Raw genomic sequence first — 26,839 nt, forward strand, 5'->3', positions numbered from 1 at the left:
TTCTTCCAACAGCAGGCAAATAATGTCTATTCTTTTTTTGGTTGTGATATGAGCAGCCATTGACGTTCACTGCCTAGATCCAATAGTTCACTGGAAGTTATAAAATGCTGATAGTCTAATTATATCATTTATTTTTCATATATTAGTGGAACAGCTTTCCCATATCTACTATTTTGTTAGCTACTGGTAGATTCATGTAGGAAAGGGAAAATAAATTGCTTCTTTTCCTTTACTGCCAACATTAGGAGTAATGATGAACTGGTTCCCTATCATCCTCTCAAACTGACCACTTCCCTTCTACAATATCATTATGAACTCAAGGATTTAAACATACTTGATGAGTTTCTTTCCATTTTTGACCTGAGAGAGGCTTCTCAAGTTATTTCTCCAGGCTTACTAGCATGACCCTAGAGTCTGTAACAGATTCTTTGCTATCTGGTAGGACATATGTTCCAGCTCATCTTGTACATTTCTTGCCACAGACACAGAATCAACAATTTCATCTGAAAGGTATGATTTCTTGTAAGGTGGAACGTTTTCCAAGACTATAAAGTGGGTGCTTTTATTCCCCTTATTCCTCTTCAGTAGTCACAGTTAGGAAATAAACAAAACATATTTGTGTGTATTTATCTGTATAACATAAAATACCTAATGAGTTCATGCCAGTACTTCCAATTAAAACTCAGAATTATCAGTTTTCCTTACTTAACTTCTACACCGAAAATCCTGCATATGCAAGGGCAAAAGAATACACCCAATGATTACTCACTTACTTAATCCAACATTAAACAGTCTCCAAAAAAACAAACAAAAAAAACCCAAAAAACAAAAAAACACAACCTCAGAATGAGTATTAATATCAATACACCAATGTAGTTACTATGAAGAGTTTTACAAAAATTTTGTATATAGTATTCTCTACTCTCCCTCCAGTGGTACTTTACCTTCTCTAAAAATAACTGTTACATACTATACCCTCTCAATTTGAATCCTCCTTTAGTTTTCATACAAGTAATTATATATTTAATGTTCTTCATCAAACCTTTTTTGATATCTCATTCATCATTTTGGTCATCTAAAGCTCAGACACTAGCACATTTTCAGGAATGACTCAGGGAAATAGTATTTCTTGACTTCTTGCATGTCGGTAATAGTTTGTGGCTTTACAGGAGAGAATCAGTTACAATGTATTTAAAAAAACAAACAAACCTGCCTCACATTTTCTTAAACTCTTGAGTATCTTGAAAATACTACTCCATTTAATTCTGACATGAAGTGAAACTGGGGGAAAGTCTGATGCTAATTCAATTTTCTTTTCCTTTTAAGTAATTTATTTTAGAGGCCAAGACAGTACTTTTTTTCTCTACAGAATAATTTTACTAGAATATATCTTGGTTTTGTTTGACTATTATTCTCAGGTACATAGTGTTTTCTTTCTTTCTTTGTTTTTAAGATTTACTTATTTATTTGAGAGAGAGAGAGATAGCACACACAAGCAGGGAGAGGAGCGAAGGGAGAGGGAGAGAGAAAATCTCAAGTGGACACCTCACTGAGCACAGGGCCCACCGCGGGGCTTGATCCCACAACCCTGAGATTATGACCTGAACCGAAATCAAGAGTCAGGTGCTTAATCAACTGAGCCACCCAGGTGCCCCCATAGTGTTTTCTTTCAAACTGAACTTTCAAATCTTGTTTTAAGTAAATTTCCCTGAATTATAGTTTTTCTTATGTATTCTAATCCCTTGCTTTGGATATCTTCCTAAAAGGGTCTTTTATCTGTGTTGTTTCTTCTTTGACTATCTTCAATATTAGTCACTTCCTCTCCCACCCTTTTTACATTTTTACGTTTCATTTTGGTCTTTAAATTTTTCTTCCTTTTCAACTCTTAAAGATCTTTGTTTATTCACTCTTATGTCCCTTTCAGTTTACCTATCTTTTCTCAAATAATTTTTCTTCTTTTATTTCTAATTCTTAGTTCTGTCGTCTCATTTCTGAACTTTTTTTTTTTAAGTAGGCTCCATGCCCAGGGTGGAGGCTCGAATGTGGGGCTTGAACTCACGACTGTGAGATCAAGACCTGAGCTGAGATCAAGACTCGGATGCTCAACTGACTAGGTCACCCAAGCATCCCTCATTTCTGAACTTGCTAATTTTAATTTATTTTGGTCTCTGACATGGGATATTGCTGTCTAAATTACTGATAGTGCATTTTTAAATGGAGGTTTGGTATGTTCTGTGGGCATATCCTTCTGGGAAGTTTTCTATGTAAGGACAATAGTCTATTCCTCATTCTTTTTCTTTATAATAATTTTTTTCTTTAGCTTTATTGAGGTATAACTGACATAAAACTGAAAGATATTTAAAGTGTACATAATGATGATATAACACACATATAAATTGTAAAAGGATCCCACCTAGTTAATCATATCTCACACATTTTTGGTTTTTCTTTTTTTGGGGAGGGGGAAATATTTAAGTTCTATTCTCTTAGCAAATTTCCAATTATATATTACAGTGTTATCAACCATAAGTACAACATTATGTATTAAAACCTCAGACCTTATTCATTTTACATTTTAAAGTTTATATACTTTTACAAAACCTCTTCCTATTTACTCCACCCCCTCAACCCCTGGCAACCACTTTTCTTCTGTTTTTATGAGTTTAACTTTAAAAAAAAAAAAAAAAAGATTCCACATATATCTGATACCATGTAGTATTTGTCTTTATCTGGCTCGTTTCACTAAAGCTAACGTCCTCAAGGTCCACCCATGTTATCACAAACAGCAGGATGTCCTTCCTTCTCATGGCTAAATGATATTGCATTAAATATATACATACCACATCTTCTTTACCTATTCATCCACTGACGTGAATGTTTCCATGTACTGGGTATTATAAATAACGCTGCTATGAACGTGGAAGTGCAGATATCTCAAGATCTTATTTTGATTTTCTTTGGATATACACCCCAAAGTGGAATTACTGGATCACATGGTAGTAAGTAATATTTTTCATTTTTTGAGCCTCCACACTGTTTTCCAAGCAGGCTGCACCTATATATAATCCCATCAATATCAGTCGCTGTGGTTTTAATTTGCATTTCTCTGTTTATTAGTCATGTTCAGCACCTTTTCCTGTAGCTGGCAGCCAAGTGCAAATCCTCCTTGGAAAAATTAAACTAAGTTCCTCTGCCCATTTTTTAATGAGATTTTTTACTATCAGGCTGTATGAGTTCTTCATATATTGTGGATATTAGCAACTTATTCAAACATATAATTGACAAAATATTTTATCCCATTCTACATGCTGCCTTTTCATTTCGTTGATGGTTTCCTTTACTGTGCAGCTTTTTAGTTTGATGTAGTCCTACTTGTTTATTTTTGCTTTTATTGCCTTGCTTTTGTTGACAAATCCAAAAAATCACCACCAATAATGGTGTCAAGGAACTTACCCCATATTTTCTTCTAGGAGTTTTATGGTTTCAGGTTTTAAACGTAAGTCTTTAACCCATTCTGAGATGGCTTTTTTGTATGGTATAAGATACAGGTCCAGTTTTATTCTTTTGTGCATCTGCCCAATTTTGCCAACATCATTTATGGAAGAGACTATCCTTTCATTATTGTACATTCTAGGCTCCTCTGTCAGAAATTAATTGTTCATATATGTACTGGTTTATTTCTGGGCTCTCTAATCTGTCCCACTGATCTATGTGTCTGTTTTTATGCCAATACCATACTGTTTTCATTACTGTAGCTTTGTCATGTAGTTTGAAATTAGGGAGCATGATGCGTCTGAGCTGTGCTCCTCATTCTCAAAATGGCATTGGCTATTAGGGAGCTTTTGTGGTTCCATACAAATTTTAGGATTGTTTATTCTATTTCTGTGAAAAACTTCACTGGAATTTGATAAGAACTGTACTTAATCTGTAGGTGGCTTCGGATACTACAGAGATTTTAACAAATTAAATCTTCCAACCCATGAGCAGGGATTATCTTTCTATCTATTTGTGTCTTCAAATTTCTTTCATCAGTGCCTTATAGTATTCAGGGAACAAGTCTTTCACTTCCTTGGTTAAATCTATTACTGTGTGCTAGATACATATATTTTTTGATGCTATAGTAAATACAATTGTTTTCTTAGTTTCTCTTTCTGGTAGTTTGTTACTAGTGTATAGAAATGCAATTGATTTTTGTATATTGACTTTGTATCCTGTACTTCTACTGAATTTATTAATTCTAATAGTTTTGTGGTGGTTTTATGATTATCTATATATAACATCATATAACATAACATATAACTGCAAATACAGTTTTACTTAATCCTTTCATTTATGGATGCTATTTATTTCTTTTTCTTGCCTAAGTGCACGGGCTAGAACCGTCAGCACTACACTGAATATAGCAAGAGTGAGTATCCTTATCTTGTTTGGATCTTTGGGAAAAAAAGCTTTCAGCTTTTCATTTTTGAGTATAGTATTAGATATGAGTTTGTCATATATAGCTTTTATTATGTTAAGGTATGTTCCCTTTATATTCATTTTGTTGAGACTTTTACCATGAATGAATACTGAATTTTGTCAATGGAATATATCCCACTTGATCATGGTATACGATCCTTTTAATGCACTGCTGCATTTGGTTTGCTAGCATTTTTGTTAAGGATTTATGCATCCGTATTCATTAGGAACTCTGGCCTGTAATTTTTCTTTTTTATAGGTTCCTTGTCTGGTTTTGCTATCAGGGTAATATAATAATGAGTAAGAGATCCCCCCTCTTCTACTTTGTGTAAGATCTTAAGAAAGATTGGTATTAATTCTTCTTCAAGTGTTTGGTACAGAGTTCACCAGTGAACCAGTCTGGTCCTAGACTTTTGTTTGTTGAAGGTTTTTGATTACTAATTCAATCTCCTTACAAGTAATTGGTCCATTCAGATTTTCTATTTCTTCATGATTTAGTCTTGATAGGCTGTATGTTTCTAGGAATTTATCCATTTCTTCTAGGTTATTCAATTTGTTGGTGTGTACTTGTTCATAGTAGTGTCTTCTGATCCTTTGTATTTGTGTGGTATCAGCTGTAATGTCTTCTCTTTCATTTCTGATTTTATTTCAGTCTTCTTTTTTCTTGTTAAGTCTAGCTAAAGCTTTGTCTATTTTGTTCCTCTCTTCAAAAAGAGCTCTTGATCAGACAGATCTTTTCTATTGCCTTTACTAGGCTCTATTTCATGAATTTCCACTCTGACTCTGGTTTTTCCTTCCTTCTGGCAACTCTGGGCTTAGTTTCTTCTTCTTTATCTAGTTCTTTGAGGTATAAATGTAGGTTGTTTGAGATCTTTTGTTTCTTAATATAGGCATTTATTGCTTGAACTTCCCTCTTAGAACTGCTTTTTTTGTATCCTATAAGTTTTGGAATATTGCAATTCCATTTTCATTTGTCTCAGATATTTATTTCCCTTTAGATTTCTTCCTTGACCCACATATTGCTCAGGAAGAACTTGTTTAATCACCATATATGTGTAAATTTTCCAATTTTCTTTTTTTTTAATTAAGGAATAACATACAGTATATTAGTTTCAGGTGTACAATATAAGCATTTGATATTTGTATGTATTTCAGAATGATCACTATCATAAGTCTAGTTAGCATACATCACATACATAGAATTTTTTCTTATAAGGAGAACATTTAACATTTACTCTTAATAACTTTCAAGTATGTAATATAGTATTATTAACTATAGTTGCCATGTTATACATTACATCCCCCTGACTTATTTATTTTATAATTAAAGTTTGTACCTTTTTCTTTTGACTCCTTTCATCCATCCTTTGACCATGCCCCACTCCCTGCCTCTGGCAACAACCAATCTGTTCTCAGTATCTATGAGCTTGGTGGCTTTGTGGGTTTTTTTGGGTTTTTTTGTTTTTGTTTTTTTTCTTTTTAAGATTCTACATATAAGTGAGTTCAGTATTTATCTTTCTCTAACTTCTTTCACTTAGCATTATGCCCTCAAGGTCTCTCCATGTTCTTTCAGATGGTAAGATTTCATTCTTTCTTATAACTGAATAATATACTTTTTTGGAATTCACCACATTTTCTTCATCCATTCATCCATCAAAGGACACTTGTTGTTTCCATATCTTGGCTATTATAAATAATGCTACGAAGAATATGCGGGCGCACATATATTTTTAAGTTAATGTTTCTGTTTTCTTCAAATATCCAGAAGTGGAATCGCCAGATCACATGGTAGGTTTTTTTTTGTTGTTTGGGGGGGGGGGGTTGTTTTTTTTTTTTTTTGAGGAACCTCCATACTCTTTTCCACAGTGGCTGTGCTAGTTTACATTCCCACCAACAGGGCACAAGAGTTCCCTTTTCTCTACATTCTTGCCAACGCTTATATCTTGTCTTTTTCATAACAGCCATTCTAACAGTCACACGTACAAAGTGATAATTTTCCACTTTTCTTCTTATAACTGATTTCTACCTTCATACCACTGTGGTCAGAAAAAATGCCTGATATGATTTCAACCTTCTTAAATTTATCAAGACTTGTCTGTGGACTAACATATGACCTATGTTGGAGAATGTTTCATATGCACTTGAGAAAAATGTGTATTCTGGTACTATTGGATGGAGTGTTTTTAAATGTCTCTTAAGTCCACCTGGCTTAGCAGGTAATTTAAAGCCAATGTTTCCAAATTGATTTTCTGCCTAGGTGATCTATTTATTGTTTAAAGTGGGATAATGAAGCCCCCTACTATTGTTGCATTGCTTTCTATTTCTCTCTTCAAATCTGTTAATATTGGCTTTACGTTATTTAGGCACTATGATGTTGAGTGTATGAATATTTACAAAGTTATATCCTCTAACTGAACTATCCCCATTATCATTATATAATAAACTTTCTTTGTTACTTGTTACAGTCTGTGGCTTAAAGCTTATTCTGTGTGATATCAGTATAGCTACCCCTTGCTTCCTTTTGGTTTCCATTCACATGTAATATATCTTTTCATCTCTTCACTTTCAGAATGTGTGTTCTCTTAAAGCTAAAGTGAGTATCTTATAGGCAGACAGAATATAGTGGGTCTTGTGTTTTTATCCATTCAGCCACTCAACATGTTTTCATTAAAGAACTTAGTCCATTTCTACATAAAGTAGTTATTGATAGGTATAGACTTAATATTGCCATTTAGTTCATTGTTTTCTGGATGTTTTACATTACATTTGTTCCTTCTCTTGCTCTCTTACTTTGTGATTTGAATTTCTGTAGTAGTATGCTTAGATTCCTATTAATCTTTTCTATATATACAGATTTTTACTTTTGGTTATTACCAGGAGGCTTACGTAAGACATTGATCCCAGCAGGGTTCAGTGCAGAGGAAAATGTCAGAAACACCCATGTCCCAGTATTTCCCTGTAGTAAATCTATTTCCCCTGAAAGAATCCTGAGGTCAGGCTTCTAATTTAGCAGACATCAAGGTCTGACAGCAATCCTCCCAAGAGACCAGGGAAGTCTGCAGCCACCACCTCCGTCTTTTCTCTCTAGCCCAATCCAAATCTCCAGTATCTCCACACAATCAACTTATACACATATCTGATGCCCCAGCTTTTACTAATGCCACCCAAAGGAAGGGCCCCTGGATCGCCTGTCTCTGAAAGCCAATGGGGCTTGCATTCATAATTCACACAGGACTGTAGCAATGAAGTAGTTCTTAAAAACAGGTAAAATAGCAACCTTTCAGTGGCTGTATATCTGGGTCCAGTGCAGAGGGTGGAGGCAAAAATGTCCATCTCCAAATCTCTACCTGGAAGGCCCCTAACTATATACCTCCCAGCTACTGTGTAGGGGATCCAGCTCCAATCAACCTACATCTAGGTGCTGTGATCTGCCCCTTTGGAACACTTGACAAATCTTGGCACACCCTCAACAACTGGGAGTCACTAAGAATAAAGAATGTAGTTTAGGCATCATAAAAGTTTGAGAGACAACCAAGAACTCAGGACAAGCTTGTTGATAAGGTTCATCTCCTACAAAATACCATTAAAACAAGACTGGGAAAGGACCTTTTTTATCTAATGTGTAGAAGCCAACACAGAGAGTCAAGAAAAATGAAGAAACAAAACAACATGTTCCAAACAAAGAGCAAGATAAAACTCCAGAAACAGACCTTAATGAAACAAAGATACATGATTTACTTGATAGAGTTCAAAATAAAGCCATAAAGATGCTCACCAAGGTGAGCAGAACAATGCATGAACAAAGTCAGAATTTTAACAAAGAGACAGAAAATATAGGAAAGCACCAAAAAAATCAGAGAGCGAAAGAACATAATAATCGAACTGAAAAAGTCAATACAGAGGTTTAACAGACTAAATCAAGTGGTAGAAAGTATCAGCAAATTCAAAGACTGGGCAACAGAAATCATCCAAAGAAGCAGAAAGAAAAAAGAATAAAAATGAAGACAGCTTAAGGGACTTTAGGAGACCATCAAGTGGACCACCACTCGCATGATGAGGGTCCCAGGAGAGGATAAAGCAAAAGCGGCTGAAAGTTTATTGAAAGAATATGTCCCAAAACTGCCCTAACCTGGGGAAAGGAATAGACATCCAGATATAGCCCATAAACTTTCAAATAAGATGACTCCCCAAAAAACCTATACCAACACATTATAATTGAAATATCAGAAGTTAAAGACAAGAAGAGTATCTTAAAAGCAAAAGGAGAAATAGAACTTGTTTCATACAACGGAATCCCCGTAAGACCATCAGCATATTTTTCAGACAAACTCTGGAGGCCAGAAGAAGTGAGTGGCAAAATATATTCAATGTGCCAAGGTGGGAGGGTGGCAACTGCCAATCAAGAATACTCTACCCAGCAAAGCTGTCTGAATGGAAAGAGAAATAAAGAATTTTCAAGACAAGAGAAAGCTGAAGGAATTAATCACTACTAGATCTGCCTTACAAGAATTGTTAAGGGGACTTCTCCAAGCTGAAACAAAAGAGTGCTAATTACTAACAAGAAAACATCAATGTATAAATCTTACTGGTAAAAAGTAAATATATGGTTAAATTCAGAATACTCTAATTTTGTAATACTGGTGGGTAGATGACTTACAAATCTAGTAGGAAGGATAAAAAATTACAGTAAAAATAACTATAATGTGTTAATAGATAAACAAGATAAAACATGTAAACTGTGACACCAGAAACATTAAATGTGGGAGGGAGAGTAAAAACTATAAAGCTTAAGATGCATTCAAAGTTGTTATTAGCTTAAAATACTGTTACAAATATACGATGTTCTTCATAATAACCTTAAAAATGGGATTTTTACCTTGATACTGCTGTATGTCTCATGTTTATGGATAATTAGTTTTCCTGAATTCTTGGAAGAAGGTGGTGTCAAGGTAGTTTTTCTAACTTTACAGAATTCACTCTTCTGTTGTTCTCATGTCATGTTAAACAATATGGCAGCTTCCTTTCTGAGATCTCCCAGCTGTTTCTCTGCCTATCCTTATCTGAACCTTCTCTTTTCTTCCTCTTTTGATCCTCTAATTTTCCCTGTACTGCTCAATTTTGATGCTGCTATTGTATTCAATTTTGTTTCCATTCAGTGCAGTACCCTGTGCTGGTAGAGATCTCTCGCAGCTCCATTTCAAGAATTCTTTGGAGCCAAATTGCTCTATCCTGTCTTTACCATGAACACACTGTACTTGGCTGATACTGGAGTGGGCAACCCCCCCCCCCACCTCATTTCAGCTGCTGCTCTTAATATAGTCCACCACATTGTCTAGTAAATAGTTGAGGCTATTTTGGAGGTCTCCTGCTTTTAAGTTCTATGAAACGCCCCACTCAAATCTCTCTGCTTACTCTTGTACAAACATACTAATACTATGGAGGTCTTGTAAGCTGTTAGTGGTCTGCTCTTACCTGCTTTTATTTCTGGATGCCTGAAGTTAGTTTTATGGTATATTTTTGGATTTGCTATCTAGTTTCATTAGATTTTGTGTGAGTATTCTGAGGAAGTCAAAAAAACAATGACATGGCCAGATTTCCTTCTTACCATCCCTCTTAAAGCCAAATTTGAAGTTCAAACAAAGCAATTATGGTTTTATATTCATCATATACTTATTATTTCTCTTGACTTATTTTTATTTATTTTTAAACCATCTTGTTGTCTTTTCATTCTTTTTTAAAACAAAGCAAAAAAAATTACAACTCCATAATTACAAAAACTTTATTTAATAAATTCTTTAAATCTTTCATGATTTTCAATACTTCTAAATGCTTCCTAATTCATAGTTCAGACAACTCACAAATGTTTACACTTGGAAAAAATTTCTTCAACTACCTAAGACTCTGTTTCTGCTGAGACCTTTAGAATGAGACCACTAGAAACCAAAATAATCATTCAAACGCAAGAACATAGATAGTACCCTTAAAATTCTGAACATGATCTGACTAGAAATTCCATGTTTATGTATTATAATTCTGTCTTCCTTGAATATTAGTGTGCAGGCATGCATTCGGATTTTTCCTAGTCCTGGGGTCGGCAAACTACGGCCCACTGACTTATCATATGCTTTGTAAATAAAGTTTTACTAAAATACAGCTGTGCCCATTCCCTTATGTTTTATCTGCAGCTGCTTTCACACCACAACAGCAGAGGTAAGTAGTTGCAACAGAGATCATATGACCCACAAAGCCTAAAATATTTACTATCTGGCCCTCTCCTAGTCTAGAGATGTATCAAATGAGCTTCCCTGAGCAGCACTTGGGGGCTCAACAGATAATTCTGAGTAGGATGACTGTTGTGCTGGGTGTCTAGCACACTGTAGGATGTTTACCATCTCTGGCGCCCCATAAACTAAAACTAAAATGCCAGCAGCACTCCCACTCCTCATTAACCAAAATTTCCCACACTCTGGGAGAGAGTAGAAATATTATCCCTGTTTAAGAATCACTAAAGAACTAAATTATCTCAGAGTAAAGAAAAAGCAAATATGTCTGTAAATTCTAAATCCTACCAAGATAGATGAAAATGTAGTCACCTTTTTTTAAGACCAAACTAAAAGTCTACTCTTCTTCCTCTTTGACACTCAGCCAAAAATACATTAATTTCTTAATAAAGTTAGGCTTTATAATTTGATAAAGATATCAAAACACCATGATGTTTACTTAAAATTTAAAATTAAATTTATGAGGCCATCTTACCGATTTGTTCCATCCAGATTTGATTTGTGGATGAAATTGAGTTTTGCATCTGCCCAATAAAGCTTCTGTTCCTCATAATCCAAAGTCAGTCCATTTGGCCAGTAAATTTCAGTGTTTATTATAATGAATCGACTTGAACCATCCATTCCAGCACGTTCTATCTTTGGTACTTCTCCCCAGTCTGTCCAGTACATGAACCTAAAAACCATATAAACAAATAAACCCATGATATAAGCAGGTTAAGAGCCAAGTATTTTATAATTAACACTATTAAACAAAGAAAGCTCTCTCAGGAATACTAAAACTGAAACCCTTAGAAATTATCAAAATTTTAATAATCTACCTTTTTGTCACCACCGTGGTAATAACTGATTTAGGCAAGCATCATCAAGCATGCAAAAAACTATGTGATCAAAGTTTCCTGAGAAAAAGCAAGTATTTACACGGTCTCAATGTATCGGGAAAATGGTAACTTTAGAGAAAATGAACTTGGTGAACACTACCTTAAGCACATCATCTAAGTTAACATTATCAATGAGAAAGGGACTGGTATCATGTATGTGATGCACTGGAAAGGACAAACCATCTTTCATGCAGATTCTCTTACATAGTATTCCTGCCAAAAATGAGGAAAGGGAGAAAAACAAATTGAGAAACATTCTAGAAAACAACTGGTCTTTGAAAATATTAATTTCACAAAAGTCAAAGGATGGCCAAGAAACAACCTAGATTAGAGGGGAATAAAGAGACATGGCAACTGTAAAGCGCATGATTCTGGACTGATCAGTTGAGGGAAATGCTATGAAGGCATTATTGGGAAACCTGGCAAAATCTGAGGGACTGTCAAAATATATATCAGCTATGTACTAATGTTAATTTCCTAAATATGATCATTGTACTGTAGTTAGGATATACAGGACTTCATTGTACCATTTTTGCTTCTATTCTACAAGTTTAAATTTTTTTTCAAAATAAAAAAAATGGAAGTCTATTATTAATAGTCTCATTCCAGAGGTAAAAACAAAATTTTCCTTGTTAAAGGTAAAACGCTTAGTGTGTCATATTTCATGGAGTAGGCTCCATGCCCAGTGTGGATCCTAATACAGGGCTCGAACTCACAACTGTGAGATCAAGACCTGAGCAGAGATGGGGAGTTGGATGCTTAACCAACTAAGCACTCCTAAAGACCTATTTTTTAAAGGTAATGAGGATGCTATGAATAGATATGATGTACTCAATAAATGTGTTCATACACAATTGGATTTCAAGTATAAATTTTACTCAAAAAGTTGGTGAAATGGTAATACTAAAATAATTCCACTTGTACAAATAGATATTTCATATAAACTGCTTACTCAATGAAATCATGGGAAGAGAATATCAGGTAGGGAATAACATTCTTCCTAGACACAGGCATTGTGCTAATGGTTTTACATACATTATCTCCCTTAAGCAGTGTTATGAAATATTATTTGTCTATCACCATATTTCAGATGGAACAACTCAGAAAAGTTAGTATATTGCTCAAAGTCACAGAGCTAATAAATGAGGAACAGAAATTCAAACCTACATCCCCCAGATTCCAAAGTCAATTCTTATGCCTCAGGTCAGAGCCTTGAATAATAAGGAATAGAAGGCAAAGTGTTCCCTAAAATGAGGATAATGATTGGATATTGTCCAGAATAAGGAGCAGGGGAAAGGTTAGATTTATGCAAGATAAAACTATATAAAAAAAGCAAGCCAGACAATTTTAGACCATGTTAAAAATTTTTGGTTTTTATTCTCAGAGCAACATAAAGACACTTGAAGACTTTTAAGATTGGAGGTGAAATGACTGGCTTTGTGAGGTTTGGGGGAGTCGGGCAGTTAAGGAGGAAGAGACTGGCTACAGTATAGAAAAAGAGTAGAGGAAAACTAAAAAGAATACACAGAGGCTCTCCTTTAAAACCAAAGAAAAAACAGGAAAAGATGGTCAAAAATAATTAAAGTCTCTGAAAAGTGATCAAAGGATAAACAACAAATGAGAAGCATTTACTCAAGAAAATGAACTAACTCTCAGGAGGAAATGTGATAGTTCAGCTATATTACTTGCACCACCATCCATGCTGCTAGGTTTACGGCACAAAAGTTCTACCCTGAGCAGACATAGCAGACCCTAAAGATTGGCAGCTACCTGGCCCTGTAAGAGGATGCTGACTTAATCTGAAGTAATGGAAAAATCTATGCCCAGGAATGTTGTCAAAAATAAGCTCTCCATGGCAAACAATCAGAGAGGGCTATTATCCCAAGCAACACTGGTCCAAAAAGTGTAAATGTAATGTAGGTAAATTTTACTTTAATTTTTTTTAATGGACAAAAGATTTTACTAGCTACTTCACAAAAGAAGATACATGAATAGCCAATTGGCACATATCACAAGGAAATGCAAATTAAAACTATAGTAACAAAAAATAAAAAATAAACAAAACCCTAGTAACAACCAATTCCACACTCACTAAAATGGCTGACATTTAAAAGACTAACAATACTAAGTGTTGGTGACAATTGAGCAACTGGAACTCTATACACCACTAGTTTAACCCTTTGGAAAACAGTTTGGCAGTGTCTTATAAAGTTAAATGTACATCTAACTCTAAGAATCAGCAATTTCACTTTTAGGTATTTTATCCAAGAGAAATAAAAACATATCCACTCAACAACTATACATGCAAATTCACAGAAACTTTATTTGTAACAGCTAAAAATTAGAAACAGCACAAATATCCATTAATAGGATGATATACAAACTCTGGTATATTTATACAATGGAATAGTATTTAGCAATACAAAAAAAGTAACTATTCTGACATTCAACAAGGATCAATTTTTAAATTAGGCTGAACAAAAGAAGCCAGACTCAAAAGAGTACCTACTTCGTGACTCTATTATATGAAGTTCTAGATTCAGCAAAACTAATTTATAGTGACAGAAATCAGATCAGTAGTTACAAGGATAGAAACAGAAGTTGACTTGAAAGGGGCTAGGACAGCTTTCTGGAGTGAGGTGATGGAAAATTTGGGGGGGAGTAATGGTAGATACATATATTCATCAAAACACCAAACTATAAATATAAAAACATGCATATTTCTGCAAATAAATTATATCTCAATAAAGTTGCCTAAAACACAAATAAGAAACGAGATGATTTTTAAAAGCTAATTCAAAAGTATCTCCTTTTCTGTAGAAGCCTTTCCTAGCTTGCCCAGAGTTACTCCCTCCTAGGTTTCACTGTGCTATAGTACTTATCACTTATCATTATATATATCACTATATATATCATTATATATATCACTTTTTATTATATACTTTGTATATAAATTATGAAGAACTCACATGGACTGAACATAAGCAATTTGCACACTATCAAGATAGATACAGCAATAAGTGGTGTTGTCTATACTGTATAATATAATTTAGGTAGGTCTCAACAATTGCCATTAACCTAAGTAAGCATTAAACTTATAAGTAAGAATTCGGTGTCTAGTTTACAGTGAAATTAAAAGTTAACAAATTAATTAGCTCAACAAGAATTTTAGTAATAAAATTATTTACATGCTGCTGCTTATCAAAGCTAATAGATAACTCTCACATTATTTAACAGTAAAAAATATATCAGGTCATGTTATTTCAAGGATAAAGGCTTCAAATACAAAGAGGGAAACAGACATTTGTCAAGATGAGAATCTGAGAATAGTTTAGAATTTTTAAGCAAATCTTGCAGATATTTTCATTTGTTCAAATATTTAAAATGCAAAATAATAATTTTCTATAAATACTAAAATTTCTATGTTACTTGATTAACATTTAAATTAAAAACTCATTACAAATTTAATATAGAAAGGGAATGAGTCACAGGAAGTAGAAAAACACAGAAGTGTTTTATAAATTGCCAAGATATTATTCAATTTTTAAAAATGTACTAAGTACCTATTAGGAGCTAAGCATCATCCTTGACATAATACAAAAATAAGCAAGGCAAAACAACTGCCCCTATGAAAACTGCATCTAGGCAAGGAGTGAGAAATGTAGCATGAGAGGTATGAACAGGGTGCTATGAGAGTACAAGGAAGTGATACCCAACCAAGCCAGTAAATGCTAAGAGTTGTCAATAAAGCTGACCAGAAGAACAATACTTTTATTTAGGCAGTTGCCAAAATGAGAAACAGCATTACAGGAAGAAGACACAGCATATGCAAAAGACATCAGAAGTCATGGTATGTTCAAGAACCAGCAAGAAGATCAGCAGAGCTGCAGCATATAGTGTATTTACAGTGCAGGACACCTGGCAAAAAAAAAAAAGAAGTCCCACAGAAGGGACCTATTCTGCTGTACAAAGAAACCTGAACTGTATAACCTACAGATGGTGAGAAGGTACTTCAGACTGTAAGCAACAAAGTAAAGTGGTAAGATTATCCTTTTAATCACTGGTGATAACAATGAGGTACTGACTAGACAGGGAAGAAATTACAGAAAGAAAATTAAAGTACAAAACTTCTGAAATATTCCAAATAAGAACTAATGAAGACAAAAGTCGAAAGATGGATCAATGTGGGAGCAGAAAGATAAACGAGAGAGAGTAGGATGGCTTTCAAGAGTTGGCAAATGTGAATGAGTCCGTATTGGTGTCATTCAACAAAATACGGAATACAGACAGAGTTTAGGAGGCAACAGGATGACTTCAGATAAGGATGAAATGAGCATCTTCACCTCATTGTTTTTCCTTATATATCCAAAGAACCAGTCAATAGAGTAAAAGAAAAACTAGTGTAAAATTTAAAGGAAAGTAGGACAGAAAAGGTAAATAAAATTAAAAGGATGTTAATAGTAAAAAAAAAAGTTGGACTACAGTAACAGGGCAAAAGAAACTGGAATAAAAAGCTGAATATGAAACCAAACTAGCCCCAAAGTGTAAGAGTCATTAGGAATATAATGGGACAGATAATGTGGTGAAATTTTACAACCAGTGGAAACAAAATTCTGACTTATTAGAGTGAAAAAGAAAAGGTATCATGCGAAATTCATACATCCTTCCTCTTCCTGATCCCTGAGCCAGTTCCATCTTACTTTGGTTAGTAAATTGGGGTTTTAAGTGAAGAGGAGGTTGGAGATTTCAAGGCTATGTTTCCTGATAGAACTAAAAAGAAAAAAAGAACTGTGAAGAAGTTAATTCCATGCTTCCCCTCTACTTGATTATTTGTGTTGCTATATTTTAATAATAAGTGATGATTAATAAGATAGTGAAAGCATTCATTTTAGAGGATTTGTTTTTAAAGAAAATGTACAGTAATCATATGAAAAACATTCTACTACTGAGGAACAAGAAAAAACATGGAGATGGTTTTGCTGTGACAAAATCTATCCTAACGGAATTCTACCTGTATAAAATGGTTATCCCAGAGAAAATTAGATTGCTAAGAATGATCCTTAAATGCCCAGTCAAGGTGACTAATTTTTAAAAGTTGGTGGATATAACACAAAGAATATTTAATTCAGAAATAACACTGGTATACCACTACTAGAAGATAAAGCTTATAAACCTGGGAACAAATAACATACTAAATCAATTTAATTCCCTACTATTATCGAAGAAAATGCTAGCTATAGAATAGGCATACCTTGTTAGATTACATTTTGCGGGTACCATGTTTTTTACAAAACGAACATTTGTGACAACACCACATCAATAAAGTCTACTGTAACCTTCTTCCAACAGCATCTGCTCACTTCATGTCTCTGTGTCACATTTTAGTAATTCTCCCAATATTTCAACTTCCCATCATTATTATATGTTATGGTGATCTGTGATCAGTGATTATGACTGGCTCAAACTTCAAATGATGATTAGCATTTTTTAGCAATAAAGTATTTTTTAATTAAGGTATATATATGGTTAGTTTAGACATAATGCTACTGCACACTTGATAGACTACAAGATAGTATAAATATAACTTTGTATGCATTCGGAAACCAAAAAACTCACTTGACTGACTTCATTGTAATATTCACTTTATTGCTGTGGTCTGGAACCCCCAATATCTCCAAACTATGCATTTTCCCAAATTGCTGTTATCTACAATCCTCTTTCTGAAGAAATCATAGGTGATGCATTTTAGTTCCTCTAAATATAATAATGATGCTATATTAACTGGCTGGAATGCCTCTCTCCTCCTTCTATACTCTCATAAATATCCTGATTCTTCAGAGAGTCAAATGTCACATCTTAGTGAAGCATTTCATGACTCCCTCAAGCACACTCTCCTCTGTACATTTCAAATAATACAATATTAGGACTATTTACACATTCCCCACCCCTCTTTATTCCAGGTCCTTTTTTATTTATTGTTGTATCACCTATCCTAAACCATTTTATATAATGGCAAGTGTATTTACAGTCAGCATTCAAATGCTTAATAATGGTCTGCACTCACCTGCTCTTGGGCCATTCTGTATGTGTGTATTATTACAGAGAGCATATCCTTAAAAAATAAAGGCAGAATTTTATTTTAATGAATATCACTATTCTTCTGCTATGCTCAAGTTACACGCTGTTTGCTATTCCTTGAATGTGCAATGGCATGAGAGTCTGGCACACAGTGTTGCTACTGACTAAAAGCTATTACCCATTTCCATACCTTGTCTCCCTGGAAAACAACTGCTCAGCTAGAAAATGCCAACCTGAAATAGCCCCCCAAATAAAACTGAATACTCTCTCCTTTGTTCCCCCACTGTACAGATTTCTACAGCAATACTTATCAAGCTTTACTGTAACAATATTTCCCTAAATTTAAAACTGGTTTATACATAATAAATCTATTTTTAGATAGACAAGCTAGTCTATTTAGTAGATGTCTACTAATGTAATTAGTCTATCTACACACATTTTGCTACTACATCACCTCAGAGGGTATACTAGAATATCCCATCTTCCAAACCTAGAAGCTCTGCATAGATAGCTTCACTGACTTTTTTTTAATGGCCTGGTAGAGAGAATTTTTTTTTCAAGATAAAATTATTTCAGTCATGCCTTTAATTACCGTCTGATACATTACAGGAATCCGGAAATTAGTTTTTGAAGAGAATCTTGCCCTTACCCTTGAGTATTTCCTCAGTTTTACTTCTCAAGCTCATTTTACCTACTTTTACTAAATTGCACTTTACCCTCATACAGCAGCGACAAATGCCAAAGAAATCTGTCACTGTGGGTATTGTAGTAGCTTTCTTATGAGGACTGATGGGGGTAGAAATCAATTTCATTATCAGGAGTAAAGATTTCTCAGAGAATAACATCTACTTAAAGAACATTAACCCTTAAATTTAGTATTTCCTTTTTTAGATTGGCTTACATTATTCATGGGGTCCATTCCAGTTACAAAATTCATAGTTTTGTTAACTGTCTTCCTTTATATCCACCGTCATACCTCATTCTTTTTTTTCAACACTAAAAAGGGGGAAAAATAGAAACAATACGCAAATCATAGCAAAGATATCCACAGATCCTATGATCATGCACTCACAAAATGTCTGCCTTGGATACCTGGCATTTTAGGGGGCCATCTAGTATCTAATCTACCTTCCTATGTTTAAAGAATCCTCCACTTAATGAGGCAGAGGCACTTCCTGAAAGCACCAGCTATTTGTTTTCTAAATCTCCCCTGCAGTTGGGACAGGGGGCATAAGATTTGGGTTTTGCCTGTCAGACAAACCAAGAAAAAGAGAAAGTGGAGGCAGAAGAGAAGGAAGCAACAGCAGAGAAAAAGTAGCAAGGATCACAAGCAATCCATGCTGGTGAGGCTGGGGACAACAGCCAAGGCTAATTAAATCCAGTTTGAATTAATTCATCCTTCTTCAATCCAGTTTTGCAAGGAAGCGCTAGCAGCTACTTTAGGAGTATCTGTTGTCTCATGTCAGTGAGAGAGTACAAAGAGTGGTAAACATACCTAACCCAACAGTGGTGCTGTCACTGGACCAGGTCTGTGGTATGACGTTTAGCACCGTACCTGGCTAGAGACTCCATGCCTGGTTCTTCTACGATTTAGGAAATTTTATGAGTAACCCAATAACCCTCTTTAAAAATACTTTTTCTGTTTAAACCACAGGGATTTCTATTACTTAAAACTATGAACACTAACATGCATTTTTAGATCCAACACCATCCAAAAGCATCACTTTAAAGTTTAGACGGTCACTTCAACTCTTCTACCAACAAAGCCTCATACGTTAGAAGTCCCCCCATCCCAACATCTTAAAAATGGCATGTTTCAGAAGTTTCACAGCTCTTCCCTCAATCTACTGGGACTCCTCTCATAAGGGCCAATGTCAGCATTCATGAGAATGACTGGCAGAGAATTATCAGACAAATTATATCCTGAACCTTCCATCTGTATGCTTATCTAAAACACTATCTTGATGAAAACTGATAAAAAAGGAACAATCTGTGACAGACAGAAAAGCCAACCTAACATTAAAATTTGGTATTTATGTCACCATAAACAATGAAATAATGAGGTGTAAAAGAAAACAAAAATCACCTAACCTATCTGATCTACTCACACTTTCATAACTTCAAAACCCAATAGTCATCAATACATAATGACCATGACATAATCAGTTCTTGAATATTCAGACACCTGAATTGTAAATATAATTAACAATTATGCTATGGTCTAAAAGTCTGTCACCCCCAAAACCCATATTTTGAAACCTCACCTTCCAATGTGATGGTATTAGGAGGTAGGGATTCTGGGGGTGATTAGGTCATAAGGGTAGAGTCCTCATGAATGGGATTACTGCCCTCATTAAAAAGCCCCAAGAAAGCACCCTTGACCTTTTTTTCTACCTTGTGAGGTTTCAGTGAAAAACAGCCATGTAGGAAGCAGGCCCTCACCAGACACCAAATCTGTCAGCACCTTGATCTTGGGTTTTCCAACCTCCAGAACTGTGAGAAATAAATTTCTGCTGTTTATAAGCCACCAGTAATGGTATTGTTATAGAAGCCTGAACGGACTAACACAAGTTTTCCGTAGCACAGTGTTTCTTAGGCTGTGCTCTCCCCTCCACACACAAACACACTAATAACAGTAAAAGCAGTGATGATGATGATGATGCCAATTTTCTATCCTGGCAGCATTTGAGAATGACTTCAGAAACTCTTAAAATTATCAGTAACGTGGACTCTTCCATCAGAGATTCTGATTAAATTGGTCTGGGTTTGGACCCACACATCAATATTGTCTAAAAGTTCCTCGACCCTCCGATTGGCACCGGCTGTCGGCTCGTTCCATCACAGTGCAGCCCTTGTGGCATCTGACCCCACAGTGTCGGGCCCGAGTGGCGACCTGGGCATGCTGGTGGAGGCAAGTGCAAAAGGCAAGGACAATGGCTTTGAGGAAGCAGAATATGCTGCTATCAACTCCGTGTTGGAACAGATCAACTTCTGTCTGGACCACCTAGATAGAGGAGAAGAACCACCACCTCCATGCCTGCCTCCAGGAGCTGCCTGAGTCCAAGTGGAAGACATAACCTGGGTTCCAGCAGCAGCTCGGGGAGGTCTCCAGAGATGCCAGTCCCTAGGCTCTGGGAGACACCAACCAACCCCAACCCTGCCTCCCTGGGCCAGGCTCTGGCCTAGGCACTCACCACCTGGCCAAGATACCTTCTCAAGGGCTGGCCTTACAGGTCCCGTGATAGGTCTGCCTGCCTGGGTCACCCTTCTGGTACTACCCTTGGTGTGCCTGGACCAGCCCCTACCACCTGGCATCCTCTCCTGGGGTCAGGTGTGGGCCTGTGAACCACCCACCTCGCCTGCCTGTCCAATTCCAGTGCACTTCCCCACTCTGCTCTGGCCCTGAGCATCCACATTAACAGCTGGACAACAAAATAAATAAATCTTTCTAAAAATTAAAAAAATAAAAGCTCCTCAACTCACTTAGGGTTTAGGACCAATGAAGAGGAATCTGACTTTCTGAAGCATCTGTTTATCCATAGCAGTTTGTTCTTTTACAGTGGTGTTAATATATTTAACTCACTAACGAGCTGGTCCTAAATATTAGTTAATAAGTAGCTCTTAAAGGTATGGAAGATCATGTAAGGAAGCAAAGCACGAAATAAATTACTTTCCACACAACAGTCTTCCATATTTCCCTCAAAAGTTTTATAACTTGAGAAACGGGATATTTAGGCTTCACAATTACTGCTTAAATTGTATTAAGTATAAATATCCAAAGATATGTAAGGATGAAAATAGATTTTCAAATGTCTAGTACAAATTTTCAAACTTTTAGTATCCAATTCTTTCCATATAAAAATATTTAGTGGCAACCCTCAATGGAGGTTTAAGTTTGCTTATTCACTGAAGGCCTTACACACACCAGAGTCTCATTTTACTTATAGGATATGGACAAATGAATATAATAAATATCCCTTCAAAGCTCTTATTCTCAGTTTAGACCATGCTGCCAAAATGGTTAAAAAAAAAAAAAGGCATATTAAGTTATCCATGATTTTCATAAAAGTATATACAATATAAATAGTAGTCACCTTGACACTGTATTAATTTCACATTGGGTGACTTGCATCTACCCTTAGCTATGCTAACAAAGTGTGAAAAAAAAATCACAAAACTAATATTTTTCAAAATAATTTTTTTGCTTTGTCCTTCAAGTAGGTCCAGTCAAGTAGGAGATCAATATTTAAGAAGCCATCATGCCTTTAATAAAACCAGATTACTCAAAAAGCAATTAATAATTCTGAGATTTCACCAGGGAAAACTGGTATACTTCCAAGTGTTTAAAGACTCCTAAAAATAAAAGTCATTGCTTATTATTCTCTTTTTCAAATCCACATAGACAAGCAGAGAAAAGTCTACAATCTTAATCAGACATCCACAGCATATAGACACACCCCAAAGCCAAACCACTCTTTGTGGAGGTGGGGGAGACATCAAGACTGACAAAATTACTGACTCCATTTCTTTCTGAGACTCCAAGAATCAGGGTGAAATATGATCTAGAAGATCTCCAGTCTTCTGATAGTGGTGCTAATTTTAGAGCTACCTGGATACTATCTAGGGCCAAAAGGCAAGAATAAGTTACTTCTAATTTCACCCTGGAGTCAAACAAGTCAAAGAAAAAACTTTAAGGTAACCATAGAAAAAACGAAACAGAAACAGCTATTTAATACTTATTTTTTAAAACATCAGAAACATGTATTTTAAATAGGCTCTTTCACAAAGATTTAGTTTGCAAAAGAACACAAAGCAATGGCTAAGATATTAATTTGTTAATAAATTCTATATCAACACCACTTAAAAAGCTGAACATTATGTTTTAGCAGGCATTCATTAATCTACCAGAGTTGGAAAGCTGGTAGAAAAGGACAAAATCATCTGAAAACTACAGAATAAACTTTTTCCTTCAGTTGAAATACCTAACAAAAAGAAAATGGGAGCAGACTATGAATTAATTTCTAATCCAACTCTCAAAATTAATCAAATTGGAAATCTAGTATATTTTTAAAACTCATGGTGGGAGGTTCTCTTTAGAGTCTCACCCTACTCCACATCTCTAAAAACAATTAAAGAATTAAATATGATGTATGGTGCAAGCAAGGAGGCAACCAGTATAAAGAGCAAACTATACTGGTAATACTCTGTTGCTTAGCTTGTATAGTAGGCATACCATTGTTCATTATCTTATCTTTTTTGTATGTATGAAATGTAAGTTTATGAGTGTTTCATGTATACAAAAAACTAAACCATATGAGGTGCCTGGATGGCTCAGGTTAAGGGTCTGTCTACAGCTCAGGTCATGATCCTGGGGTCCTGTGATCAAGCCCCACATTGGGCTCCCTGCTCAGCAGGGAGTCTACTTGTCACTCTCCCTCTACCCCTCCCCACTGCTCCTGCTCTTTCTCTCTCTCAAATAAATAAATAAAATCTTAAAAAAAAAAAAAGCTAAACCATAAAAATAAAAAAAAGGAGAAAAAGCAAGTTGAACATACTTAAGCCTTCTCGGTATTAGAAACAGTGCAACATATGAAATCATAAAGAAAAGAAATAGATTAAATACTGGGGAGGCAGGAGGACAAAAAAACTTATAAAATCTGTTTTTGGCAAAATGACAGACCAGAAGCCCAAAGAAACCCTCCTATTAAAGAACACCTAAAAAATGACAGATAAAACTATTAAAATATTTTTTTAAAGATTTTATCTATTTATTTGACAGAGAGAGAGACAGGCAGTGAGAGAGGGAACACAAGCAGAGGGAGTGGGAGAGGAAGAAGCAGACTCCCAGCGGAGGAGCCTGATGCGGGGCTCGATCCCATAACGCCGGGATCACGCCCTGAGCCGAAGGCAGACGCTTAACCGCTGTGCCACCCAGGTGCCCCAAAACTATAAAAATATTTTAAATACATGTCTGCATCCATAAAAATTAAAGGAAATATTTTGAGCACAGAAAGGAAAAATTGAAAAAAGTAATCTAGTGCTGAAGGAGAGATGGTCTCTATAACCTATACAAGGTAGCACCCTTAGATGAGAAAATACACATAATGACAGAAACCCCAACTTAAACACTCTCAGTGGGTAAGCTAAAAGGAAAACACACACACAGGAAAACACACACACACAGAAATGGCAGAAATACCTGACTATAGTAAAGAGATAATTAATGAACATGAAGATAATTCTGGATAATCTCTAGTGCTAAATACAAAGAGAAAGAAATGGATTCACGAAAGAGAGGTTAAAACAGAAGAGTGAGGAAAACAAACAAATGTGTAGTTAGTTATTCTAAAAGAAAAGAAAAAGGATATAAAAGCAATATTTTAGGAGACTTTTCTAGAAATGATGAAAGACATCAGTCCACAGAATCAAGAAACCAAATGCCAATTACCATAATAAAATCTAGATAAATCCTACTGAAACTGTAATCAGAGAGGAATGGTAATAATGGATAGCTTCAACAACAACAAAGAAAGCCAAGAGACAAGAGAATAATACAATTAACATGGTAAGAGAAAATATCTGTAGACCTGGAATTGTATCCTATACAAAAAAATTAAAAACAAAGGCAAAATAAAGGTAGATTCAGATAAAGCCTGAGAGAGTCGCCCCTCAATAGGACTTCACCAAAGGAAATTCTAAAGATTTAGAAAAATTATCCCAAACAGAAGTTCTAACATGCAAGATGGAATGATAAACCTAAATTTTAAAAATAATGTCTTATGGGTTAGAAACAAGGAAGCAGAACTTAAATTCATGATAATGACAACATATAAGCCAGGAAGGTAATAAACAGAGGTAAAGTATACTAAGAATTTCATTAAGTATACATGTTAAAAATTTCCAGAATTTGAAAAAAAATTTTTCAAAAAAATATGTTTTTAATTCTCAAAAAGACTGCAAATTCGTAGAGGGAAAAAAACTGACAAAATATAATCAATAAAAAAAGACAAGAAAGAAGAGAGAAGAAATGGGCAGAACAAATAGAAAACTCAAAATAAGACATCAGATACGAATACAAATATATTAACAATTACAATAAGCACAAGTTGTAAAAGGACTGAAATAACCTTCAGTAAAAGACACTTTTAAAGATTTTATTTATTTATTTGAGATAGAGAGAATGAGAGAGAGCAAAAGCGGGCAGGAGGGGCAGAGGGAGAGGAAGAAGCAGACTCCCCACTGAGCAGGGAACCTGATGCCGGCTCAATCCCAGGACCCTGGGATCATGACCTGAGTCAAAGGCAGACACTTAACCAATTGAGCCATCGAAGTGCCCCTAGAAGATATATTTTAATGATGGATTTAAAATCAAACCAAAAACTCCAACTACATGTTACTTAAAAAAGAAACTCTTGGGGTGCCTGGGTGGCACAGCGGTTAGGCGTCTGCCTTCGGCTCAGGGCGTGATCCCGGCATTATGGGATCGAGCCCCCACATCAGGCTCCTCCACTGTGAGCCTGCTTCTTCCTCTCCCACTCCCCCTGCTTGTGTCTCTATCTCTGTCAAATAAATAAATAAAATCTTAAAAAAAAAAAAAAAAAAAGAAACTCTTAGAAAATATAAACACATGGAAAGTAAAAAGATGGAACATTAGATATGAGGCAAAACTTACCAGAAGAAAGTGGATATAATGAGTGATACCTAACAAAATGGACTCTAGGGCAAAATGCAGTAGTAGCAATAAAATCACTAAATAATGGTATGAGGTATATCAGGAAGAAAATTCCTTACCTTACCTGTATTTCAAAACATAGCCTCAATGCACATAAAGCAAAATACACATATCTATAAAAAGAAATTGTCAAATTAATTACCAAGTGAAGAATTTTTTAACACACTTCTCTCAGCAATATTAATCAGTTAGGAATCAGAAGCTTCAATAGTACAAATAAGTTTGATTTAATGGACACATCTAGAACACTGCATTCAAAAACCACAGAATATATTTTCAAGCACACACAGAATACCTTTTTTTTGAAGATTTTTAAAATTTTTTTCTTAGTAACTCTATATCCAAAGTGGGGTTTGAACTCACAATCCTGAGAGCAAACGCTGCATGCTCCACTGACTCAGCCAGCCAGCCAGCCACCCCACATGAAATATTTTTTAAATATAACCACACACTGGACCATAATGAAAACTTAAGTATAGGACTAATACACATGTCACAGAGTAACTGTAATTAATTAACCTATAAATAATAACTAGGAAAAAAAAGTCGTATCCCATCTGTCTGGAAATTAAGATTCACATTTCTAAAAAATAAAACACAATTCAAAGAAATCTAATTATTATATTACTGAAGTATTAGATGCAAATAATGAAACTTTGAAGTACAGGTAAAAATAGTACTAAAGACGTTTAAATTTACTAAGAGCTAAAAGGATAAAAATAAAGAACCAATCCAAAGAAACTATAAGAAAAATAAAGGGAGAAGAAATCCCCAAAGTATTTAAAAAACGAAAGCACCACAGAGAAAAGCATAGGAAAAACATGAGCTTACAAAACTATACCAAGACAAGTTTTTAGCAACCTGAATAAGCTACACCTATTAATAAAATCAAAAGAGTAAATTTATAAAACTTTCCCAGGTGGGAGAAAAAGGGAGGACATAGCCCACATACTTACTGGTAAACTCTCAAAAATTCTCAAAGACCAAATAACTCTAACCTTAAGACAAAAATTACTACACTATACAGGAAAAGGAAACACTCCAAAACAGCAGAATAAACAGTCTTCTCGAGTACATATAGAATGTTCACAAGAATGTGGGCCATGCAACAAAGAACTGAAACCATATACAGTATGTTCTTTGGCCACAAGAGAATCAGACTAGTCCATATAAGAGAAAGTTATCTACAAAATCCTAAAAATTTGGAAATTAACCAATATACTCCTAAACACAGATGAGCAATAAATGCTTAACCCTTGCCCTGAGAGAGGTCTGGTCTTTGCCCTCAGCCAGTTAGACGTAAACTCTAAGCCCCTGGACTGTCTTCACTGATAAAGAGTCTTTTAGACTCTCTGTCTGAAAACAGTCTTTTTGTTTATCTGAGGCCATGAGCCACCTCAGATAGTCTAGGC

General features: G+C 35.2%; 1 protein-coding gene and 1 pseudogene across 6 annotated transcripts in view; one reads left to right on the forward strand and one right to left on the reverse strand.

The window, feature by feature from the left end:
• The window catches only part of LRP6 (LDL receptor related protein 6), a 172,720-nt gene that overhangs the window by 98,031 nt on the left and 47,850 nt on the right, over positions 1–26,839 (reverse strand). For 3 of the 6 annotated variants that reach the window (XM_026502407.4, XM_044385229.3, XM_044385230.3), the window contains one exon: positions 11,215–11,412. In XM_026502407.4, the coding sequence (XP_026358192.2) occupies positions 11,215–11,412 (198 nt within the window). Of the gene's footprint in view, positions 1–11,214; positions 11,413–11,717; positions 11,819–17,681; positions 17,730–18,596; positions 18,692–26,839 lie in introns of those variants that run through there. The other 3 variants (XM_057303242.1, XM_044385227.3, XM_044385226.3) reach the window with 3 other exon arrangements.
• Positions 19,971–20,823, forward strand: LOC123001228 (bublin coiled-coil protein-like; annotated as a pseudogene).

This window comes from Ursus arctos, unplaced genomic scaffold (assembly GCF_023065955.2).
Source record: "Ursus arctos isolate Adak ecotype North America unplaced genomic scaffold, UrsArc2.0 scaffold_26, whole genome shotgun sequence".
In the NCBI taxonomy this organism is placed as follows: Eukaryota; Metazoa; Chordata; class Mammalia; order Carnivora; family Ursidae; genus Ursus; species Ursus arctos.